Genomic DNA, 12,240 nt, shown 5'->3' on the forward strand with positions numbered 1-12,240 from the left:
ATTTGCTACTCAATTGCACCATTTTTCAACACAAAAATATGCTATTTCCACAATAAAACAGAACAAAATCCTCCCTTACCTCTCTTTCTACCAGTATGGAGATCCGAGAAAGCAAAATATTTGTTACTTTGCTACACAAAAAACGGAAGTGAATGCTTAAGGTGGTAGAAGTGTGGTGGAAGGCGAAACAGTGGTTACAGTGTTCACCTTGGGATTGGGAACAGAGGAGATTTGGAAGCGTTTCCATAAAGAAAATCAAGTATTTGCCTCTCACACACCTGAGTCACAAAGCCTGGAATATATGCTGTTTCAGCAAAAGCATCAGGCTACAAAAATGATGCTGTGCATTCCACCCTTAAGTAGAAGAACTGTAATTTAGTGGCTATGTTTGAGTGCAACATCATCACTCTTGTCACTAATGATCTTGGTTTGCTATCACTGTTTCTCACAGCTGTGTATTGTATCCATTTTTCTTCCTCAGGTTCATTATGCACACAAACATCTCTTCATACAGTGAAAAATTATACATACCAGGAAAATATATAATGTAAATATTCACTGCAGATTAAAATTTGATATCACAGTTATATCAGTAATATGTCTAACCTTTAACAAACGATGGTTAGCCTCCTTCAGTGTACTCTCAAGCTTATGTTTTTTGTCTGGGTTCAGTGATGCACTTCCAAGTGCTATTCCTCCAGTTTCATTTAATCGTTTCAGTATTCCCTTGTGGGGCGGGCAGCTCTCCGACTCTTAACTGGAACAGGACAAATACAGCAGTTAAGATGAACTGTGGTAGGATTTTCAGCTCTCTTTTCTTGACCCTTATTGATTTGTGTATCAGCCAAAGGAATAAACTCAATTCAAGACAAAACAACTGTTGCTTTCTGAATGTAGAAGGCTGAAAAAAAAGCCCAACCCAAAAGAGACTGTATTAGTCAATTAAGTCTAAAGAGAGTTCTACATGACATAACACAGGGTTTCTCAGGATATTAATCACTATTACATTACAAATTCCAGACCTGGATATACAGATATATCAGTTTTAATAATCTTTTAACAAGATATGGAGCAAGCACTTTGGAGAAAATGTTTTAGTATGTTCCAGGCTGTGAACAGCCACCCAGATAGCATGTGGTGAAAAGCCCTCCACTACAGTTTAATGTCTTAATTAAGAATGTTCATGTATATTCACTAAAAAAGATAAAATAATAAAAAAAATTTAAAAAGGAAAAAAAAAAAGGAAAGCTAAAAGCAAAAGCAAGGCAGCATCAAAAGGATCAAAATGTAACAGTTCTCAAACACATATGTCGTTTCTGAAAACTTATATTGTCGAAGTAACTTAATTTATCAGGTTAAGTTAATCTCAGCTCAAGGGTTTTACTGTTCTGGGGTTTTTCCTTGTTTGTTCTTGATTATTAACAAAGGCAGGTAAGTATGAAATGAGCCATGCTGCAAGGTAATGCACTATCATTTGCTCCATTGGGATGTATTCCCTTTTGTGCAGTGCCAAAAGAAGGTGGACTGTAAAAACAAGATACAAATAAGAGATGCTAACACCTTATATTTGTACTATATATCCTTTAGGAATATTATATAGGAAATATTTGTGTATGTGAAGAGTGAACCCTACCTGGTTCTGAACAATCTATTTAGTTTTTAAAGCCTTAATCATTTCTGCAAACTGTAAGATGCATTTAACACTCCTTAAAGAATTTTTTTTACCTTGGACCTGATATCCTCAACAACAGAGACTTATAGATTCCCTTACCAACTCAATGGCATCTTCTGCTAAACAGAAGGACAAGCTCACCACATGGTTGAGTCTCCATTTCATGAAACTATATTTATCCTATTTTTACTTAAAAAGAAACTTGAAGATAGATTTTTACTAAATAGTCCTTTAGGATTGTTTTGTGATTTAACTTTGTTGTGAGAAGGATAGAACAAACTGAAAAGTTTTCTTCAGATTCTTTAATTGCTCTATTCATCACTTGCTGAATTTGTTAAAGTTGGATTTACAAAAAGGATAACTAGGTGCTTAACCTCAAGAGAGGATAGAAAAACCTTTAGGCATATATTCCATAAGTATGCATTTTCCAATTACAGTTCAATTTATTATTGTATAAGTAATTAGAAATAGTTATTCTACTATTTCAAAAGACTAAACAGAAAAAACTTCTGTTGAATATTTTTATCAGCATTATCAAACTCTAACATATCGGTGAAAATATTTCAGCCCTTAAAAACAAATATTTAATATTCTGATTGGATTCTTTAAAATATTCTAAAAAAAAAGTCACCTAGATGTTTAGTCTAGAAAATGCTGCAGTGATATTTTAATGAGTTGACATTTATAATTATGCATGTAGTTCTGGATCCTCTTGTGAAATACTGAATACCATTTAATAAGTGAGAAGCTATAAAATGTTAACAAGACACCAGTAGAGAAATGCTATACATATAAACCAGTCATATTTTGAGTTAAGAAATGAGGATGAAAAAAGATAACGACTAATTTCCTAGTTTTGGGATATTTTTCTTTCAGTAGATCTTCCATTAGTCTTCTGGTTTTAGTATGATCAATATATATTTGTACCTGGGTTTTGAAATTCCCAGCTTTGGTTTGTCTAAAAAGTTATATGGATGCTGTGTTTGATGTCAGAAACCATTTTGGAAAATAGCTCTTAATTTCCTTCAGTGTAGAATTGATAAAGTAAGAAAATATTAAGAATAGAGCTTATAATACCTTTACTTTGCTCAGGCAGTCTCTCAACTGGTCTTCATTCCCTTTTTCAAGGGGAGTACAAATAACGTTCTCTGTTTCCTCTAACCATAAAATCAACTTGTTCAAATCGTCTTGAAATTCTGATAAAATATTCTTTTCTTCCTCTATCCTGCAATAAAAATGTGAAATTAAATTTTATAAAAATTATTTTTATATTGAAGCACTTATCCATACTGAAGGATGACAAATAACTAGCTCTTAATTAGTATAAATTATTTTTATAAGTGGACCACAGATTTCTTTATATCAAAAATATCAGACAAACACCAACTTTTAACATGGTATTAAATGTATTTTAAAAGAAAAGATCAAGGCACAATTTGCAACACCACTAAATTCACCTTCCAAAATTACATATGGGAGTTGGCACCAGAAAGAAAGAAGCTAATTATTCAGACTAAAAATTTTGTTTGAAGTAATGGCAGGGAAGTCCAGTGTCAACAACTAAAAATTCTAGCATGGAATGTTAACCAAACTGAATCTGTTAAACCTGACACAGACTCATTTGGACATTAAACAAGATATTTCAGTAAGTGTGCCATGCACTTTGGTATTAAGATTCACAAAAAGTAGGTAAGGTTCACTATCGATAAGTAGGAATAAAATGGGATTCACAACACCTAACTTTAGATATCTGCTCTTCATCTCCATCTCCAACTCATCTGTTCATTTTCACTATGACTCTATAAATATACTGAGATGTGAACTTCTGTGAAAAAGCTTCTTAGAGTTATCAAGAGATGCAGGCAAAAAAAATTTCAAGAGCAGCTGGGAAGAGCATTGGTAGAATGTGAATGCTTGGGATTAACATTTGGAGTGGGCCCTTCTAAAGGAGAAAAAATTCTGATTTGTATAAAAATACTTGTAATTCAACCACCAAAATTATTCACACACTGAGGATTACCTGTATGGAAAGATGAAAGATTAAATACTTATCAAAATTAAACAATGAAGAGCAGATCCTGCAAGGTGAGATATTTTTATTCCGCCAATTTCCTCCTGTACACAACTTGTTCGTGTAGTATCAGGACATTCACACTCACACAAAGGCCTGAAGATATTAATTCCTTCTGATGGGGCATAACTGGCTCAACTACACTGGTATCACAAGCAGCTGTCCTGTTTTAGAAGATGCCATAAACAATCAAAAATACCCAAAGTGCAGTCAGACTCATTTCTGGAGACTTCCACCAGAGGACTGTGCATGACACACAGTGTTGCAGCAGAGAGTGTTTAACTGCCCCCTTCCAGGGGAGGTACCTGGACACTCACACCTGAACATATTGAACTTTTTGTGCAGGCTTCCCTCATCCCAATGGATCAAGACTGAGATCATCACTTTGACCAATGGGCATCAAAATTGCAATCAAAATCTAATTGCCTGATCCACTGATGGGCATTTCTTTTTCTCTTTTTTTTCTCTTTTTCTCTTTCTTTCTTTCTTTCTCTTTCTTTCTTTCTCTTTCTTTCTTTCTTTCTTTCTTTCTTTCTTTTCTTTCTTTCTTTCTTTCTTTCTTTCTTTCTTTCTTTCTTTCTTTCTTTCTTTCTTTCTTTCTTTCTTTCTTCCTTCCTTCCTTCCTTCCTTCCTTCCTTCCTTCCTTCCTTCCTTCCTTCCTTCCTTCCTTCCTTCCTTCCTTCCTTCCTTCCTTCCTTTCTTTCTTTCTTTCTTTCTTTCTTTCTTTCTTTCTTTCTTTCTTTCTTTCTTTCTTTCTTTCTTTCTTTCTTTCTTTCTTTCTTTCTTTCTTTCTTTCTTTCTTTCTTTCTTTCTTTCTTTCTTTCTTTCTTTCTCTTTCTTTTTCTTCTTCACTATCTATCTACTCTTATCCTTTCTTTTTCTTTCTTTTCCTTATACATTTTCTTAAGTGATATCTTTCCACCTCTATATTGCTTCATTTATATAGATAATAACCAAAATATCTGAAGACCTCCTTCCCACTGCAATCAAGTTGTTCTGAAATAAACCTGCCTACACACAGATAATTGTCATTGAGTGTGTCTAATCTGCCCAAAGGGATCTACTTCTAGCAAGAACCTCCGTTACTCTGCCTTCAGGAGTGGGTTGTAACAATATCTGACCTAACCCCCCCTTGGCCCAACTTGATGTCATGCTCTGTTGTCTATCTCTGGGGGAAAGCGACCAGCCCTCACCTCACTACAACCTTATTTCAGGGAGTTGCAGAGAGTGATAAGATCTCCCCTCCGCTTCCTTTACCAAAGAAAAAGTTTATTTTCAACACATGAAAGTCAATATTCATAGCTACACTTAGAGTATGAAAATGCTGGTTGTAATTTATATATAAACTGAAACAATTGGCAAATTTGTGCTGCTCTGAACAGGATCTCAATATAGTTCTAGATCAAGCTCCTGGTTTAGACCTAGAATGGATTATAAATAAACAGACTTTTTTTTTTTTTTAATAGTATAGCTTAATATTTACTAGATCTATAAGCCTGACACCTTTTTGTTGCTTTTTGTTTATTTTTAAGCGAAGAAACAAATTATTCTGGAGTATCTGCCTACAGATTAAGCAAATATAAGCTAATGGTTGCAAACTGTTCTTTGGAGGGAAATGTAAGAAATTATATTTACTGTGAAAACAATAAAATTCTCCAAAACTATTTACCCTTCTATATATATTATGATTATACCCATATCCACAGACATATACCCATTTATACAAATATGCTAGAAAATGAACACCATAAACAGCAAAAGAATTAACAGCCCTACTTTCTTGGTTTTGTCTTAGATTTTCTAATAGAATCATGCATGAATATTTTCATGAACTGTCATTTGCCCAGGATTTCTGGAAATGCGACTGATACCAACAAAAAATGCTGATGCTCCTAGATACACGAATATTTATTGTACTAATATATCTGTTTGTTACAACTCTGGATCTCTTATGGAGCACTGTTATGCAGACAGAAATTCTGGACCTTTCCAGTGTGGACAGATTACTATTTGGATGCACAGGTCATGCAAAAAAGAACCTACTTTACAGCATCACTCTTATTGCACTGTTCTTCATTGAGAAGTGTTCATGTTCATGACCTGAGAGGTCATATGCTCTTCTCAAGCCAAAATAGTTCATCTAAAACCAACTAATCAAAACATTTGCTTCTCAGAAAATGAGCCAGAAGTTAATCTATGCTGAGATACATAGCACTGGAGCTATAAAAATGGAGGAAAGCTAACTTCCTGCAGTCCTGAAAGCAGAAGCACAACTTCAAATGTTTCTGAGGTAGTATTCCTCCCTGCTCTAGTTATGGAAATCTGGGTATCAGGCTTCGAGTGTTATACCATAAACCACATAATAAAACCTCTGCCTCTCAACCTGACCAGGTACTCCAGAACCCAAGCCCTCAGCAATAGCTTTCATTTTTCTGTTTTCCTCTCACTTCTACTCATTTGTGAAGTGCATAGCTCAGTGGAGGTATTATGTGATGGTACCCTGAGGACAAACCTGAGAAAGATCCAAGTTTAAATTCGTTAATTCTGGCACAGAAAAGGCATAGCATTCAACTCAATACACCCGAGAGCAAAATTATTGAGCTGCATAGTATCTTAAATGAGAAATCAAAAAGATTTCTTGTCTCCTAGAAGAGATAGCAATTGGCAAGATTCCTTTTTCATCTTAAGTATACTGTCAGTTTTATCACCCTTATGAATTGAGCTGCAAGTCTTAAAACATTAAAAGTTTTCCTAGTCATGAAGGAAAGAATTTTTACTTTGATGACTAATTTAAATACTGATCAGTAGGATGTTTTTTAACCTAAGACTTTTCAGGAATTCTTTCAGAAATGTTTTATGCATATCTATATCTATATTTATTCTCTATTGTCATCTATAATATATTATCTATGTATTACCTATATATTATCTATATATTGTCTGCTATCTATTGTATATATATACATATATAATATATGTGTGTGTGAGTCATTCTGTGCGTGTGCTTGCACAGGAGGGTTTCAGAGTCCAGAAAAAAATAATTCCATAGATCTACTTTATTCTAATCAGGAACAGCATACAGTAAAGGAATTTAAAGGTTCATTGCAATTACCAGGACATGCAGGTTCACCTTATAATTTACTTTACCATCTCTTCTTGACCTGCTAGAATGTCACTTCTATTATAAATAACAGCCTGCAAGACAAGTGTCATATTATGAGAGATGCTAAAACAAAGTGCTCTGTGTTAGCTGAACCGGTTAATCGAATTAAAAGTTTTTACTCAATGACTGATTACACCTTTTGAACAAACTGAATTCTATCACCATAATTACCTTTGGAACAATATACACATGTAATTTCTAGGTGTTTAAATCCATGGTAGCAATGAAAAATTAACATTTATTTGTTACATAGGGAGTATGGGCTTTCAAATCCTAAGGCTAAATAAGCTGGAGTAAGGAACATGATCCACCAGTCAACTCAGACATGGACAGAGCAAAAAAAAAAAAACAGTTGGGATATGACTTGCTGGCGAAGCAGGTGACTGAGGAATAAGATATGATTCCAGCACCTGGCCCTATGGAGCCAAGCAGATCCATCTCCAGCACAGGTCTACAAGTTGTTATGTACTATTGCCTTATCCTTACAAACCAACCTAAGTTCCCAAAAAAGCTTTTAAGCTCCTTCTCTGTTGACAAAAGGTTTATTTTATTAACCCTGAAGTATAACCCATTTTGACTGATGGAAAATTCTCATACTATAGCAGAAAAGCACAGAATTTCATATGCAACTTTTTGTCTTCTGCACAACTGCTATTCTTAGGATCATTACTTTGTATTTTGCACGGTAAAAAAGATTTCTGTTTGTATTTCTAAATTCATAGAGTCCCTTCATCAACTGCTCTGAATACATATCTTTTTATAGGAATCTTACATACATTATACTTTTGGAAGCAAATGTATCAATATTCAGTTTTTAATACTAAGTAGTAAATAAGTTATTTTTCCTAACTGAATTTTGTATATATGATAATTGATAGATTAGGGATTAGTTTTCCTACCATTATTGAACTGAATAAATAAAAAATTCTTATGTTAGTCCACAAAATAACATGGAAAGATTTTTTTTTTCAAACTATCATTAATCCTTAGTTCTATTTGTTAACTACTACATTAACATTCATGGCCTATATCAGAAAGTTTGTATTTCCATGTGCTGTGTCAAGAAATCACATGTAATATGTATGGCAGCTCAAGTATTTTCTCTATAGTCAACAATGTGATAGCAATACCATAGCAACCTGTAAATAGTTAGTGAAACACATCAGATGTTTAGAGTTTGTAACTGCACACGAGTGATGTCGGATTTATTCAGGAGGTGTCAGCTATAGAAATAAAATATACAATCATAGGAGTAGGAGAGATCTGCACTTATGATTCATATTCCCATCTGTAAGTCCAATAATATTTTGGTGCCTTTCACTTTTTTTAACATTCAGGTGTCAATTCTGTATTTATTGTGTTTCTAAAATTAGGAATTAACTTAGCGGCTGCTACTGAGAATGAAAGGCCACCAAAATCATAACAAAAATATAGAGAAAATATTTACCAAAAAAAATTTAATTTTCATTCTTTCTCTAAAGAATGGATAAATATGCTTCATTAGGGTAAAGAACTTTAAATAAGTGAAATTAAAATAGCACATAAACATTTGAAAACATATTTAGATGTAAATACTAAACAGAAAGACATTTAGTTAACCTGTTTGTAAACACAATACAAATTTATGCCAGTAATTCTTTTCTAGTGATTCATTTTAAGAAATCTGGACAGTCAAAAAAAGAAAATTGTATCAATATGTAGCTAATTATGTGCTGAAAAGAAAAAATATGTTTATTGATATAACTGTCATAAAATCTCTTCATCCTAAACCAGTTTTTAAATTACAACTAGAAGATAATCACAGCCTTCAATATGCTAAGTTTTCAAGTAAAGGAAAACAATCACTTGTAGTTAGTATGTTATGGAAGAAAAAGAATACCTAAGATATTGAATAAAAATATTAAAAAGTATATTTACTTTATAACAATTAATTTTTACTTAGAATAGAAAGTTTGTATTTTTGTATTCAGGAAAGTACTTGGACATCTTCTGGTAAACAGTCTTTGTTCTGTCATTCTTTCCGTAATTACTTCAAATTCGCTTGGGTAGAGATCTGAACAGGCAGTCTGCAGGTTCAAACTCATTAAAAGTGTAAATGTATTTGCAGCTAGAATAATGAAAAATTCTCTTCCATTCAACTGAACCCAATTTTAACAAATGTCAGATCGTGATGACTAAAAAACCCCAAACTGATTACTTCTGAAACATTGAAGGAATCTATTTCCTGGGCATCTGTTTTCAAAAATTACACAAGAAACTTTTTGCAAAAGTGAAAAATAAAAAGACCAACCAGCATTACTGTTACAAGTCTTTCCAGAGCCTCATTCATGAGTCATCCCTTTCTCAAGCTCCTATGCGAGATGTTTCCTCTCCTCCTATGTACATTCCCTTGGCTCTCCCTGCCTGTCCCACGTGTTCCAGAAAGAGCAGCACCAAGCAGCAGCCACAGCCCTGGGGTTTGCTGCACGCTGTGGCCCTGATGGCAAACCACCACATCCCTAAATCACCCAAAACTCAGATGTCCCAGGGGCATGTCTCAGAGCAGACACAGCGTGCTGTGGCCTGATGTGTCTCAGGGGATGAAAAGGCAGAGCAAGCTTCTGTTGGTGCAGTTTAGAAGATTCAGTATTCAAAATGATTGTTGGAGTATGAAGAGGGAGACACAGAAACTTTGTATTTCCCCTCTTTTGTCTGGCCTTACTAGCATCTATTCAAAGGGTCTTTGTGACTTCCCGTGGTCTCCAAAGTCTCAATTTCAGAGTCATGCTGTACTAGAGTACAAACTCCAACTTTTTCAAAAACATGTCTTTTGTAGCAAAATGTTAACAAAAACTCAATTAAATTCCCAATTTGCTAACTACCAGTGTATCAGACTTTCAATCAAGTTCCACTTTATTCAACTGCCTGGTCTGTTTCAAAGTTTTCAGTAAGATAAAATGACTAGATGTGCTAAAATTACATTCTCATCTAATTCTTAGCGGGATGGATTAGACTGCAAGATACAGAAACTTTAAACACTGAATTCAAACTTCTACAGCTTTGAAACTCTTAGATAAAGGCAAGTGGAAGATAACATCCTACGCAAACATAACTCAAGCATAACCTCTTGATCTTCAGTACCAAAGAAAGGAGATTCAAAGTCAATTTTAAGTCTGTGCTTTGCCTGAGATCAGCATTTGACCTTTTAAAACTGAAAATCAGCTCCTTTTTACTGAAGAGCAGTACAAGTTCCTGAAATTGTTTTGAGATTTAGTTTGTTTTCTTGACTGTTTTTAATTAATTTGACCTTTTGTAGTCCAAATAATTCTTATTCATTAAAACTGTCAGTCCATCACTGAGATTAATATTAGCATCTAGTGAACCTATGATCAGTTTCAGCAATTTATAGAATATCATGATTTTGATATGGTTTACAGTTCTTATTATTCATGTAGTTTATTATTTATTCCAAATTATTTATGAAAACTGAATTAACATGGTGAAACCTTTTGAATTATATCTTGTTTAAATCTTTCCTTTTCAAGTCAGCTTGAAACTGTGGGGTTCATGGTGGTTACAGGAAACATTTTGAATTTATAGGGTCTATATTAATGCAGTGATAGTATTATGAATAAATAGTAGACCATTTAACCATACAAACTCAGGAAAACTGACAAAGCAATTTTGTAAAATTTGTCCTCTCCTCCCCAAAATATAATCAATGTGCCAGAACATGAAAAATACCCGAGTGTTTCCAAAAAGCCCAGAGAGTCATCAGCACTGGGGACAGGAGATGGTGGTTAAGGGGAACACAGAAGATGGGAATTTTCTTTACTTCATTCACCTCATACTCCCCCAGGATCCATGGACACTAAGTTTTGAATTGTATAGGGCTGAGTGATGATATTTTCCTCCATAACCTTCTGTGGCACATCTCAGATATACAGAAATCACAACGTAAATCTTAAATCCATTTTAACATCTCTTACATTTCCAGCAAGGAATCTTCCCTTGTAAGTACTGAGGAATCAGGTCAATAACATTTTGTTCCACTTACAGTTTACCCATCAGTTCAACTTTGTAAACCTCAGCCATAACCCTCCTGAGGTTTCTCCCCACACTGAAGAGAGTTCTTAGTCTCCCTTCACAGTGCAGCCACTCCAAACCTTGGCTCATTTCATCTGCCTCCCCCCATGAATACTTTCTGTGTGCCCTTCATATCCTTTGACATGCACGGAGCTCTGCACACAGAAACCAACATGAGTATACCACAGTTTTTGGTATCATCAAAACGGCTTCTTTTTGGTTTGTAATACCCTTGCTGATGCAACCTAAAACACCATGGTTTTTTCTTTTGCTGCCACCCCATCCTGTGCCTGTAAACACTTTCAGCAATAAGGTCAGGATCACTTTCTGGAGTTGTAACAAGCTCAGCATCATTTAAGTATGGGATAGTCTGTTTGTGTGAAATATTCCTTGCCTCACATTTGTCTCTGATCGAGATCATCTGCAACTTGTTGCCCATCTGCTCAGTTATGGAGTTCCCACTATCAACTCAGCCTTTGACTACCTGAGGCATAATGTCATCAGCATTCTTGGAAATGTCACCATGCACCTCATGTCTCCAACAAGTTTCTCACATTCATGCACCTCCTAAAAATATCTGTATCACTTTCTGTTACTCCTGTAATTTCTTCCCTCCTCCCCTCAGCCCCAACTGATCTTTGAATTCAGCTTGAAAAATACATGTAGAAGGGACTGTCAATGCACCACATAAAAGTTCAAAACTTCATGTAAGACTGTGTAGGATTATCAAAATCAATTTCTTTCATTTGGGGAAGAAAATAGGAAAAACAGAGCTTACAACATATAAAGTTTCCTTGCCAAATAATGCTTAGCAGCATTATACTTGAATCTGAAATCACTAACAGATTTCATTTCTGGAATCCATTCAATTGCTAATTTCTTGCCACTTTATCTTGAGATCTGCTGAGCAAAAAATGTAATAGGAAACAAAGTTTAAGTTGATCACTACTCTGAGCTACTGAGAATTAACTTTAAAGCAGAGCATAATGTATTAACTACAAAGAATAAAAACTGAAACCTATTAAAATTATTATTATTATAGTCAGTTTTCTTTTCTGGTTTACAGAAGGTTCTAAATGTTAATATCTATTTTCTTTTTATTTGAAACTATTATATGAAGATGTGTTATACCAGGTCTGCTCTACCTTCAGTATCACCTTCATTCAATACAGTTTGAAAATGTTCCTCTTATTTTCTCATTCTCAAAATTGACTTTAATAACATTATTTTAACTACAAAAATTTAATTTTTAGAAAACGTAGAAAAAAT

At 34.3% G+C, this 12,240-nt stretch overlaps 1 protein-coding gene across 1 annotated transcript in view; it reads right to left on the minus strand.

The window, feature by feature from the left end:
- The window catches only part of DMD (dystrophin), a 1,043,539-nt gene that overhangs the window by 377,529 nt on the left and 653,770 nt on the right, over positions 1-12,240 (minus strand). The window contains 3 exon segments of the mRNA XM_058043463.1: positions 607-738; positions 740-757; positions 2,750-2,897. Coding sequence (XP_057899446.1) covers positions 607-738; positions 740-757; positions 2,750-2,897 — 298 coding nt within the window.

The sequence above is a fragment of the Melospiza georgiana genome, chromosome 2 (assembly GCF_028018845.1).
Source record: "Melospiza georgiana isolate bMelGeo1 chromosome 2, bMelGeo1.pri, whole genome shotgun sequence".
Taxonomy (NCBI): Eukaryota; Metazoa; Chordata; class Aves; order Passeriformes; family Passerellidae; genus Melospiza; species Melospiza georgiana.